The sequence below is a fragment of the Scyliorhinus torazame genome, chromosome 6 (genome assembly GCF_047496885.1).
Source record: "Scyliorhinus torazame isolate Kashiwa2021f chromosome 6, sScyTor2.1, whole genome shotgun sequence".
Lineage (NCBI taxonomy): Eukaryota > Metazoa > Chordata > Chondrichthyes > Carcharhiniformes > Scyliorhinidae > Scyliorhinus > Scyliorhinus torazame.
Genome location: NC_092712.1, coordinates 60,686,983 through 60,701,073, shown reverse-complemented (window position 1 = coordinate 60,701,073; position 14,091 = coordinate 60,686,983). Strand labels below are relative to the sequence as shown.

The 14,091-nt window shown below is 42.5% G+C and overlaps 1 protein-coding gene across 7 annotated transcripts in view; it reads left to right on the top strand.

Annotated features, from left to right (window-relative positions):
* LOC140424813 (disco-interacting protein 2 homolog C) overlaps nucleotides 1–8,041 on the top strand; it is an 803,805-nt gene extending 795,764 nt beyond the window's left edge. For all 7 annotated transcript variants that reach the window (XM_072508262.1, XM_072508265.1, XM_072508267.1 and 4 more), the window contains one exon: nucleotides 2,236–8,041. In XM_072508262.1, coding sequence (XP_072364363.1) covers nucleotides 2,236–2,488 — 253 coding nt within the window. In that variant the 3' untranslated portion in view covers nucleotides 2,489–8,041. The remainder of the gene's footprint in view (nucleotides 1–2,235) is intronic.
* Nucleotides 8,042–14,091: the final 6,050 nt, after the last annotated feature.

Below are 14,091 nucleotides of genomic sequence, written 5' to 3'. Positions count from 1 at the left end.
TGCTGCCTCTTTCCCTGACTTGCAAAATAATTTTCTTTTAAACAAATTCTTTCCCAAAAAATAAATGCGATATTCAAGGTTTCATACCTAAAGAATGAATTTTATATCCATAAATTTGAAGATATAGAATGAAATGAGACCCTGGAGATTTAAATCTGGTGGCACGGAAGCACAGTGGTTAGCACAGTTGTTTCACAGCTCCAGAGTCCCAGGTCCGATTCACGGATTGGGTCACTGTCTGTGTGGAGTCTGCCAATTCTCCCCGTGTCTCCATGGATTTCCTCAGGGTGCTCCGGTTTCCTCCCACAGTCCAAAGATGTGCAGGTTAGGTGGATTGGCTATGCTAAATTGCCCTTAGGTTAGGTGGGGTTACTGGGTTGCGGGGATGGGGTGGGGATGTGGGCTTGCGTGGGGTGCTCTTTCTGGGGGCCGGTGCGGACTCAATGGGCCGAGTGGCCTCCTTCTGCACTGTAAATTCTATGATTCTATAACTCTCCGAAATAAGTTGCAAAATGCATGAGCCAATAACTGATGATTGCAAAATTTGTCGTGACAAAAGAAACAAGAAATGTTACAATGTGAAAGAGTGGCTGCAATTGGAGGAAAATGGGTGGAAGTAATCATCTTCAAGGGGAAATTACATACACCATTTAATAAAGTATATTTGTGCTGCGGCGGAAGATGTGGGCAGAGAATTTACAGGAGAAGAGAGATCATTACACTCCATGTTAGAATCTGGAACATCCCACCTCAATCGGCGGTGGAAGCTAACACCATGAATAATTTTTAAAGGAAGTTGAACAGGCACTTGATGATGAGAAACTTAAGGACAGAAAACAGAGGTTTGCGACTGAGCACAACCTCTCTTTCAAAGAGCCCGCACAGGCACGATGGGCGGAATGGCCTCATCCTGTAGTGCAAGTTTCATTGATTTATGGTCTCTACTTCGATTTACAGAGCAACAAAGAGCCCATATGTCTTTCCAGTTCCATGTTCGAATGCAATGTGGGCAAAATGCCTGGAGATTACCAAAGGCAAGATTGCAATTTAAGGATAATATAACTTGGCAGGCTGGTGAAGAAGGGTTTTGAAAAATAGTTTGGAGACATAAATAATTTGGAAACAAAAATCAAGGTTTTAGTGATAATTGGGGTAAAGGTGGAGAGGTTCCAGCAGAGATAGGTGATATTTTGAAGGTGGAAGTAGATAATGGTGAAAGGAGGGGAGTTTAGGATTACCCTTGCTGGGAAACTTGGCCATAGAGTGGGAGGAGTGATTTTCTTTAGGTGGTTGAGGCAGATTTGGCATTAAACTGCCAGGCCAGACATGTTAATCATGCGAGCAACCTTGTAGCCTTGGATTTGAGGAATTGAACATGGTGTTACATCAAGAGAGGCAATGAGGATGAGGAATTGAGTGATTTGGTGTGGTTGTAGTTAGCAAAGTGGGAAGGAACGCAATTGTTGAGTCGCCCAAATGAAACAATAAAAACAGGTAGGTGAGGGAGTTGGTGAAGGTGCTAGTGAGGGATCTGAGAGTTTCCAGGGATTTAGGGTGATGATAGAGTTGTTGAAGAAAGAAAGATGATGTGGATAGCAAGGGATACGAGGAAGCATTTGGCCATAGCATATTAATGATGAAGACTTTGGAGGTGGAGAAATCCTATATTGAGAAGGTGGTCTTGCATATCCATGGGGGCATTGACACATTGAATGAGAAATGTGAAAGGGACAGTTCAACAAGGATTGAACCAGGGGCTTTGGATAATGAGCATTGAGGAACTTGAAAGAAAGGTGGGAAGATGTGGCCAAGGTTGAGCTACGTGGAAGTGATTGAAAGGCAGTAGTAGGAGGTAGATTAAAGTTAAATCTTGAGTTAAGTGTTGAGTTGGTTATGATGGCAAATTTGGCAGAACATGTATTTACAGGGATACCTCGATGAAGAGAAATAAATCGCTCTTATCAAACAAGATTTTGATAGGCTCCAGGAGGGAGTCCTGGATGGAGGCTTGCAAGGATGGTACTGGAAAAGTAGTTAAGGTTATTTAATGTGATAAACAAATGCTGTGTGACTCACCTGGTGAACCAAGATAGTGAATAAGGGGATGCTGCAATGGAAGAAATGCCTGTTGGTCAGTGTTAACCTATTTTTAGCTTAAATTGGATATACAATATAATTTGTTTCATTCCAAATAAAATGCTTCCTCCATTTTTCTCTTTTTTTATTTTCCTCCAGTGCGGTGTTTACCTGGACAAATCTTTTGGTGGTGGTGGTGGAGTTGGACGGATCAGAACAGGAGGCTTTGGACCTTGTTCCTTTGGTCACTAATGTGGTGCTGGAGGAACATTACCTAATTGTAGGAGTGGTAGTTGTGGTTGATGTTGGAGTGATTCCTATAAACTCACGTGGAGAAAAACAACGCATGCATTTAAGGGATGGATTTTTGGCAGACCAACTAGATCCGATCTATGTGGCCTACAACATGTAGCCTCTTGCTCTAAGGCTTCCATTAACTATGTGTATGTATATATGTAAAAAGAACTCTTGGTGTTCACCACAAAGTGTGCAGAAACCAATAGACAATATTTGCTCCACAGAGGGACTTTCTGCACTTGCAAGCACTTGTGACTCGCCACAAAGATGTGAAACTATTCCTTTGTACCACAGACGTTTAACAGGCAAAGACAATGATAGGTACACAACCCTTTGAAAGTCAAAAGCCCATTACGGAGCCTATTTCTTGCTTGTTGGTTGATTAACTGCTTTTGAAGTAAGTGTACTATCTGCGCTTTGTATTTTTAAGTTATATCAGCTGAAGTTGCTTACGTTTTTTAACCTGCCCTCCAAGGGAGTGCTTTTTATCTATTCACATACTGTGGCAAAAGCAAGTATTTTAGATTATTGATTATTGAGATTTGGTCAAAAATTGTCAAAAAGTTGTAAACAAGGAACCTTCTATCCAGAGATGACTGGTTTAGGATATTTTGCCCCTCCTTTTTTTTTCTTCTTATGTCTGATATTTGATATTAAGAGGTACAAGAATAACGTCCACTCTGTCAGCACCTTAACACCTGCACCAAAATCATAAACTCGCTCTCAGAGCAGGGCTCGGCAAACCTGACATGGCAGCAGTCAGGAGAAGATGTCCGCTACTCGACAATACAACTGTTTATTGTTGGTGTAGCCGGCAGAGGGGTGTCAGTTATGTTTTTGCTTGTGTGATGATATCATTGTACGACAAACAGGAGAAAAAAGATACTGAGTAACTTCATATTATGTAATTATGTACAAAACAGTTTTAATTTATTTTGTTCTCTTTAGAAGTATATTAAGAGAAAGACATTTGAGAATGTTTTCCTCTTTTAAGTGTTTGCTAATAAGAGGCAAAGTGTTGCGTTATTTTATGTGGATAGCTTCACATCAGCAACTATATTCGAGGTAATTCATCAGATCTATGTTTTACCAATGGAAGAGACGTGAAAAATCCAGTTATTCTTACTTGCATGGTGTCCCAGTTTTTAAATGAACATCGGTCATGTGATTCACTCAGCCCACCTCAAGAGGTGCCGCAGCTCAGCACGTGGTGACCCGCAAGCAACTTCCATCAGAAGATCCCAGCTTGTGAAAAGATCAATGGACATCTTTATGCTTGTGAATTAACTGAGGTTTAAAGTGCACTAAAAAAATATGAAAAATCAATAAAAAAAATTGTATTGTGCCAGATTGCCTGGTGTTCATTGATAACTTTGTGTTGGCATGTGCACACATACACTGTTGTTAGACTCTCCACATGTGGCAGGTTAAACAGAGTAGATTGTGTGTGTGTGTTTTCTAAGATGTATGCATGCTTAATGCTCCAGTGTGACTTCAGATTCTGAACTGACAGCTATTTATGATAGTTTCAAACTTTTTACTGCTGCTAATTGTGTTTATAGTAAAGCTTTTTCTTAACTTGTTATGGGTTTGTACGAATTGAAAAAAAATCATAAAACAACTAGCTGCAAAAGAGCCGTTTTGCCAGTAAACACACTTTGAAATATTGAGTTAAAATGTAGGATATAAGAAACTAATGTACAAGAATAGGTGTTAATTTTTTACAGTTAAATTTTTTGCAACAATATATTTTACATTAAAATGTCAGGTTTTTAAATTTCTTTCTGATAGGATGCAGTGTACACAGAATTGGTGGCTGACAACTTTCCTCCATATTTGTTACAATCCCATCCCCCGTCCTGATGTAAGCTATTTGCCATTTGTCAACACCTTCTCCCATCTGCTTCTCGCTGGGAGGCCAAGAGAGCCCGGTACACAGTTGATGTCTCTCTGCCCTTGGAGATGCTGTTTTGTGGTTAACTGGTGGGAGGTGTATGCTTAGCAGAGCCAGATCCACGAAATATCACCTTTTTCTGCTCCCGAGATAAAAAGCATTCAATCCTACATTGCACCATGACAGCAGCATTGCTGAAGATTAACAGTTTTGAGTGGATAGGCAGCTTTGAAACTGTCTGGTCGGGTGTGAAACACTCCGCATTGGGCTGCCTTAATGAGAAGGATGTTGAATATCCTCCAGTGTCTGAAAATGATGTTCGTCATGAATGAGGAAGTAAAGTAGACGATATAGCAGTGGTAATAAGGCTGCTTGTACCCTAATCCAAATCCATGCTTTTACTCTAGATCATTACCTCTTAAGGTTTATATGATATATTCAAAGCCAGGTTTGTTGTGTCCTCTGCTACCTGCCATTTGTAAAGAGAGTCTAACATTTACTATTTGTAGCAAAGTAGGTTTCTTGTTTCGTTGTGAAAGTTGAAGAAGCAACCATCCAGAGTCCTACTAGACTCAGCAATAAAGAAGGCTTGTCCTTTAATAGAAAACTTACTATAGATAAACCATGCATTAGAATGTATAAAAACAGTTTGTCTTGTGACCTAGTGTTTTGAAGCAAAACAAAACCATGTAATGAAACTCGATGCACATGCACAAAATGGAAGGTACACGAAGATCATGTAATGTCAAAACTAATCAAGAACAGGATCAGATTCCTCATGGTGCTTGTTATTATTATTATCCTGCTTGACACTTTACCCAAGGGAAGACTGTCCCTATATCAGTTGAATGTTAGCAGTGTTGAGTCGTGTAGTCTGGTGAATGGTAAGAGAATTTCATGTACTCAACCAATCACAATGGATTTTACTGTGCAAAGGACAGCAATCTTTCTTGTATGTTAAACCACCAGTACGCTTTGTACATCTGTGATAACGCCTGTTTTATATTCAAATGAACAAATAAAAGCTTTTATTTTTGTTGCTCTGAAAACACCTCATCTGTCTTAATTCAGTGTAAATATTTCCCTAATATTGCCCTTGATCAGCTAACACCCTTGTAGCCTACAATTTGCACCCTCTTTGAGATTCAACAAGATCCTTTCCACAATGGTCGAAATAGTTCCTGTTTCTGCGGAGAGACGCCAACAGCGCGGATTCAATTCCCATCCTGGCTGAGGTTATCCATGAAGGCTCCGCCTTCTCAAACTTGCCCTTCGCCTGATGTGTGGTGACCCTCATGTTAACTCACCACCAGTCAGCGCGCTCTCAAAAGGGGAGAGCAGCCTTTGGTTTGCTGGGACTGTGGCGACTTTCATTTCATGCAAGTCGAACATACAAATTAAGAGGAAGAGATATCACCGTTCTTGGGATATATAACACCAAAAATTACGGGTTGGCAGAATATTATACAAACAACCTGGTATATGAGATGTATGAGTGCAAAAGCCTGCAGCCCATCTAGTTCTAAATTTATGATATAGTGTAGATTTAATGATATAGTGTAGATTTATTTGTTCTTAAGGGCAGCACGGTAGCATTGTGGATAGCACAATTGCTTCACAGCTCCAGGGTCCCAGGTTCGATTCCGGCTTGGATCACTGTCTGTGCGGAGTCTGCACATCCTCCCCGTGTCTGCGTGGGTTTCCTCCGGGTGTTCCGGTTTCCTCCCACAGTCCAAAGATGTGCAGGTTAGGTGGATTGGCCATGATAAATTGCCCTTAGTGTCCAAAATTGCCCTTGGTGTTGGGTGGAGGTGTTGAGTTTGGGTAGGGTGCTCTTTCCAAGAGCCGGTGCAGACTCAAAGGGCCGAATGGCCTCCTTCTGCACTGTAAATTCAATGATCTATGATTAATCTAGGACAAAGGTTCGGCACAACATCGTGGGCCGAAGGGCCTGTTCTGTGCTGTATTTTCTATGATCTATGTTAACACCTCAATCACCTAATCCTTCAAATGTCAGGGTGCTTTTAAGGGAGCTATATAAATGCAGGTTATTATTGCTCCATTCACCTATTCCCTTAAGAATTTTGAATCCTGGAAATAATTTCTTTGTTTTCTCTAGGGACTCAATTTCAGGATCTTCAACCATTCCTCATCACTTGAATGTCTTGAGATGCTTTTGAACTTGGTTGCCTTTCATAGACACCTATGGTTAGATATCCTTGCTGTATTATGTGACCAAAATTGTGCAGAGTTCTCCAGGTGTGGTCATATACAGCCTTGTATAGGCTCCTGACATTTGTGCTGTATATCTCACTAACTGGTTCGCATTCCTTACTATCAATACACCTTGTGCTTGGTTTTAATGAGCTGTTCGCCAATACCCTAAGATCGTCCTGTTTCTCCAATAGCTTTTGGACAATTTGGTTTATATTCCCACTGTTCCTTCTCCATCTTTGGTCTCATTCCTTGAATATGTCAACATTTAATGCTTTTGCCACTCAATGGGCCATTTTTCCAGGACCTCTTTATATTTAACCGTGCTTGATTTTGATGAATGAAACCTGGCCTTTTAACGTGCACGGTTAGGCCGCTTTGTTTCTGCACCCAGCCCTAGATCATTTATATGCACGCTGAACAGCGATGGCTCCAGTTCTGACCATATTGACAGCTCCATTCGCAACCACTCTGCTTTCCATGATTTAGATCATTTTCATCCCACAACAGATTCCGACCTGTAGTTTCCCAAATTGCCTCCATGACCTTTATAAAGATTGATGTTGGACCAGCTCCTTTCCAGTCCACAGATATTTGGTAAAGACATGATTGATTTTACTAACTAGTGCTTTGAAGTACCCTTATGAAGCTAATCTGGGCCAGGTGTCTGGTCTGCCTTTTAACTTCCTTGGCCAATCAATGACCATCATATCAGAAATCATTATTTGTTTTCATATTTCTTCCCCTCGAATTTCAACTCCTTTGCTGAGTAGGCGACGCACAATGAAATCCCTGAGTGGCTCGTTTAGTCAATTTGCTATCTTTTCAATGTTTGATGTCCTGCTATTTTTAGGATCTTTCAGTAGACCATCATCTCCTTTCTTGCCTGCATTCTAAGGATAAATTTATAGAAATGCTTGGCCTTTCTTTCGATATTTCCTGCTGTCCTCACCTTGTTTACTCCTTTAGCTCTGCCGACCTGTCTCGTAAACATGTATTTAAAGTTAAATTGCAGAGGTTTGGGGGGAAAAAAGCAATCCAACTTTGTGAACTTTGTTTTGAACTGAGATTCAACAAAAAAAAAAGCTTAACTTGCTCAGCTATCAATAACCCTAAAGTAGCTGTTGCTTTTTAACTTTAGAGTTGGGCAACATTGAAGTTGTATTTATTACTCTGAAATGGTAATGAAGTTGAAAGCTTCAGCGAACATTATGAGTCATATACTATGGGCGAGACACACAGATCAAACTGGGTAGAGCGGGAGACTCTTTCCTTGGAGACAGTTGTTTTTTTATAACAAAATAGCAGCTTGTATTAATTTGTTTGTGCAAATCCACGAATAGCCGTTGCTTTGAACAGTCAACCTCTGGACTGCTCCTCTAGGATGATGATCACTATACTGTTGCGCTGTGTAGTAGCAAGCAACACTTGTTAAATAAAGTCAGATTATTTTGCATTTGTAAACTATATTTTCGGAACTGATAATGTATAGCTAACATTTTTGAAATGCAACAAAATTGTGTTTTTCTTAAATAAAATAAAAAACTCTGTTGGTACGTATTAGAGCCTCGTGTTATTTTGATTGCCACCATACCCAACTCCTGAACACATGTCTAGCTGACCTGGTCCTTGTGCTAGCTCACGTCATCGTGACTTTCTTTCAAGTGCCAGCTCACTCCCTTTCAAAACAACCAAAATTCTGCTACTCAAAGAAAAAGATCATCCATGACCAGTTCGCCAAATTGTACCTCTCCAAAACGTGAATCGAAAATGTCTCACAGATCCATATTTTGCAAAAATGCTTGTCCCAATCCTTTCCGTATGCTTCTGCTCTTAGGATTAAAAATATTCTTGGCCAATCAAGAATGACCGGGGGAGGGGATGGTGGTACAGTGTTTATGTCATTGGACTAGTAATGCAGAGGCCCAGGCTAAAGCCCAGGGGACATGGGTTCAAATTCCACCATAGCAGCTGGTGGAATTTAAATTCCATTAATAATATATGGAATGATAGAGTTAGTCTCCATAATGCTGAACATAAAATTATAATCAATTGTTGTAAAAACCCATTGCTTCACCAATGTCCTTTAGGGAAGAAAATCTCTTACCAGGTCTGGCCTACACGTGACTCCAGACCCACCCACAGCAATGTGCTTGACTCTTGCCCTCGCACAAAATATGTTTACAGCATGGAAACAGGCCCTTCGGCCCAGCTTGTCCATGCCGCCCAGTTTCTATCACCTAAGCTAGTCCCACTTCCCTGCATTTGGCCCATATCCCTCTATACCCACCCTGCCCATGTAACTGTCTAACTTTTTTAAAGGAAAAAATTGTACCCGCCTCTACCACTGCCTCTGGCAGCTCGTTGCAGATGCTCATTGGTGTGTTGGGTGTTCTGGATCACATACAGGTCACCAACACTTGAAGTAGTGCAACACTATTTTATTAAAAGGTTAACTATTTAAACATACTTGAACTGTGGGTAAATACGATACCAGCTTTAACTAAAGACCTTTGCCTTGTCCTAACCAGTTGATGCACTCAGCACATGCTGAATGTCTGTGTTGCAGGCTGTGAGCTCTGTGCTCCTAGCTAGCTGCTACTTGAATGAGCAGGAACTCTGATGTCCCCTGTCTTTATAGTGCGTGTGCTCTCACTGGTGATTGGCTGCGGTGTTGTGTATGTTGATTGGTCCCACTGTGTGTCCATCAGTGTGTGTCTGCTATGATATACTGGTGTATATTATGACACTCATCACCCTCTGTGTGAAGAAATTTCCCTTCTGGTCTCTTTTGTATCTCTCACCTTAAACCTATGCCCTCTAGCTCTAGACTCCTCTACCTTTGAGAAAAGATGTTGACTATCTACCTTATCTATGCTCCTCAATATTTTATAGACCTCTATTAGATCACCCCTAAGCCTTCTACGTTCGAGGGAAAAAAAGTCCCAGCCTATCCAGCGCCTCCTTATAGCTCAAACCATCAAGTCCTGGTAGCACCCTCGTAAATCTCTTCTGCACTCTTTCCAGTTTAACAATATCCTTCCAATAATAGGGTGACCAGAACTGAATACAATATTCCATGTGTGGTCTGACTAATATCTTGTACAACTTCAACAGGACATCCTAACTCCTGTATTCAATATTCTGATCAATAAAACCTAGCATGCTGAATGCCTTCTCCACCACCCTGTCCACCTGCGATTCCACCTTCAAGGAGCTGTGAACCTGTACCCCTAGATCTCTTTGTTCTGTAATTCTCCCCAACTTCCGACCATTAAGTAGGCCCTGCCCTGATTTGATCTACCAAAATGCATCACCTCACATTTATCTAAATTAAACTCCCATCTGCCATTCATTGGCCCACTGGCCCAATAGGTCAAGATCCTGTTGCAATCTATTATAACCTTCTTCACTATCCACTATGCCACCAATCTTGATGCCATCTGCAAGCTTATTAACCATGCCTCCTACATTCGCAACCAAACAAATAACAATGGACCCAGCACCGATCCCTGAGGCACACCGCTGGTCACAGGCCTCCAGTTTGAAAAACCACCCTGCACAACCACCCTTTGGCTTTGGTCGCCAAGCCAATTTTGTATCCAATTCAAGGGCTACTGGGAAGGATCACAAATGCTGGCCTTGCCAGCAATGCCTACATCCCATGAAAGATTTTCTTTCTTAAATGACATCCTCTGAGGTTGTGACCTTAATCTGATTCCCTTATTGTCCGTCACCACCTCAACAGCACTAGCTACGGTTGAGGGTGTCATCATCCTCCACCAACACTCCTCTGTTCCTGTGCAACAATAAATGCATTGGGAGTATGACTGCTCTTCCCACCCATCAACGTCCACTCTTCATCTTCATTTACATGTTGTCCCTTGATGTGTAATTCTCAACCTTCCACACATGCAAGTTCTATGCTTCCACCACCTCCCTTGATCCTATGACAACCTTTGTGCAGTCAGTCCTTAAGCCCAACATTTTTCTTCCATTTGAATAATAAAAAACCATTGTCTTCAAACCCGATCCAGATCTCTGCTCTCCAACCTTCGAGTCCATCCCCTATCTAGATATGTATTTGAGCTACATCCTGGCTTCCCCCGGAATGTGGCGACTAGGGGCTTTTCACAGTAACCCCCCTCCACTCCACCCTCACAGCCTGACGCCAAATCTTTTCAGCATACTTTTGTAAACTTTAAGCTTAATCTTTCCATAGTTTTTCATATTGGCCCCCCAAATTCCATCTTCCATCTTGCCCAAAATTTGGTCACGTGTCTCTGGCTTGCATTTTCCAATGTTTCTCCAAGCATCAGCTTCACTCCATCCATAGGCTCTCTCCACAACTTATTTCTAACCTTAGGCTACCTTTTAGCTCTTCCTGCACCCTGTGTTCCTCTGACGTGTTTTGAGTGCATCCCATTATTTTTCCCCTGATTCACTCCTGCTCAATCAGTCAACTTGGATATACTCTGGAATTCTATTCCCAAATCCCTGTAATTACTGCAACTTTTAAAAACCACAAACCTCTTCAACCAAGTTGCCAGTAGCTCTATCTAAGGAAGTTGCTGAGAGACCATTTGTTACACTGAAAAATAAAAATGTCCAAAGTGTTTTGTAATGGTAAGTAAAAGTAAAGTCGTCGTAGTCCCAGATGACCATTGGCTGCTCTCCCCATTGCGGGGGAGAGCCGACTGGCGGTGATTTAATCTGAGGATCATCTCAGGAGAGGGGCAAGGTCACTACAACAGTAAAGGTGATAAAAATGCATAACGATGGGAGTTTACTCATGGTTTACAATATTTTTATTCATTCATAGGATTCACTATGACGAGGCCTGCACTTACTGGGAGTGGGATGTTTTCTAGTGATTGCAAAGCCTTAGTTCTGTTCACGACTTCTCGGATACTGAAGCAGGCTGTGTCCGGGTGCAGCAAGTCACGGATAACATTCAGCCTTGGTTTGATCATGTGAAATCACTTTTGTGCAATACAAGTGGCAGGGTAGTGTAGCCACCTGGGATGGCCACTTCCCGATTATAAAATGGACACTTTGCAAAGATTGCAGGGAAAATGGACAATACTGAGAAAGCAAGCAGGTGCAGGGTTTGTCTGTTGATAGAGAGTTTGCTTGATCAAGGCGTACTCGGATCAGTAGCCTCCACAAACAACGCACCAATTGATCCATCAGGAAACCCGATGGATCATGGCGACTGACCATTGATTACCGGGAATTGAACAAAGTAACCCCAGTAGCAGCCCCCAACATAGCCACGAGTCCTGAGACCATGCTCAAACAGGGACTCCAGTCAAAAAAAAAAATTGGATTTGGACATTAGCAATGGCTTTTGGTCCATTCCATTGGATAAAGCGTACCAGTACAAATTCGCCTTTACATTCCAGGGACAACAATATACGTGGACGTGCCTTCCACAAGGCTTCCACAACTCGCCCTCCATTTTCCACCAACAGCTGGCAAATGGACTAGCAAAATGTTCCCGCCCCGATTGTCCGGTCCAGTATGCAGATAACTTGCTACTCCAGACCAACACAAAGATAGAGCACATTTCACTTCTCGCCGAACTCCTAGCACTCCTAAAAGAAATTGGATGTAAAGCAACCCCAAGAAGGCCCAGATTTTGCAGGAAAAAGTGATTTACTTGGGTACAGTAATCACACATGGTAAACGCGAGATCGAGCAAAAGAGAATTGACTCGATTGTCAAATTGCCCCTTCACCATAACGTAACAGCCCTCCGGTCATTTTTAGGACTGGTTGGCTACTACCGAAACCACATTGACGGTTTTGCCACAAAAGCAGCGCTCCTAATGAAATGAAAATTGTTTATTGTCACAAGTAGGCTTCAAATGAAGTTACTGTGAAATATAGCAATCAAATATAGCACAGTCAGCCAAATCCACGCAGCCCGTTGGACCCTTCTTTTACAGGGACGGGACATTACAGTAAAAAGAACCAAGACCCACACTTTCCTAGCCGATAATTTGCAATATGCAGGTACCCCACATGAATGTGAGATCATCACCACGAAACACAACACAGGCCGATTTATACCTAAGTCTGCTCCCAGGAAAGCAGGTAATACACCACAGAGACCCCAGCCCACAGACACGTGCGCACACCTGAAAATTTATGTGGATGAATCCTCCACAGTTTTGAATGGAAAGAGAATGACCGGTTACGGCATTTATGTAGAGGACGCACAGGGACGCGCCCTAGATGAGATTTCACTAAAGTTGCCAGGACATCTAGGCTCGCAGGCAACAGAACTCGCAGCCATAGCGTACATTGTAGACCACCCTGACTCGTTTCCAACCCCAGCAGACATATATTCGGACAGTTTGTATGTCTGTAATAGCTTAATGGAATTCCTACCCCAGTGGGAGACTAAAGGATTTGTTTCCGCAGACGGAAAGCCCCTACCCTCAGCCCCATTACTCCGACATATCCTAGAGACAGCCAAAAATAGGAAATACGGTATAATTAAAGTTCGCAGTCATCACCGTTCTTCCCCCCGGTAACGTTAAAGCAGACGCCCTAGCGAAGGCAGGTTCCAGGCATGGTTACTTTTGGAACCCCCTCCCCCCGAGAGCACCCCAGTACACATGGTTCAGGTCTCACAGACCAACATTCAGGATCCAGCAAAGGCCTAGAAGGAAGATGAAAAACTCGGAAGTTTTAAAAGGAACCTTCCCAGCCCCGTACGACAAGTTTAAAAACGCAATCACCACACACGACAGTGTGATTTTGAAAGACGGCATTTATGTAGTTCCCAGCCAGGACAGGAACCAGATTATTTGTCAGTTCCATGACAATCATGGACACCAAGGCATTGAACCCACCCTAACCCACCTCAGACCGCTCTGCTGGTGGCCTGATTTAAAAGCCGATGTTGCTCACTACATTGAAAATTGATTGATCTGTGCCCAGAACAATCCAGACAGATATGCAAGAAAGGCTCAGCTTAGTCACATCAGCCCCGTTCATGGCTCCTGGACGAATTTGCAGATAGACTGCATAGGACCCCTACCCCCCTGCAGAAATGGTTACAAGTATGTGCCGGTGGTCATCGACACCTTCACAAAATGGGTGGAAGCTTTTCCATCGAGAACGAATAAGGCCAAGACAACAGCTAAAATCCTAACACAGCACATCTTTACAAGACTCTATACGCAGTATAGAGTCCGAACAAGGCTCCCATTTTACAGGGCGAGTAATGAAAAAGTCCTCACAATTTTCAAAATCAGGCAAAACTTTCACATAGCCTACCACCCCCAGTCAAGTGGCATTGTAGAGAGGATGAACAGAACTCTAAAAGCCACGCTCAGGAAAATGGTGCAACAGCACAACAGCACCTGGGATTCAGTTCTCCCATTTGCTTTAATGTTCCGAAGAAACACGGTGTCCACGTCCACAGGATACACCCCCCACACCCTCATGACCGGACGCCCCATGAAAGGTACAGAGTATTTATTAGGACTGGATTTGGCCAGCCCCACAGTCACCGCCCTCGCGCATGAAAATACTGTCCAGCAGTTACTTGAGAATATAAAGGCAGCCCAACTCGCAGCAGCTGTGAGACTTGGGATT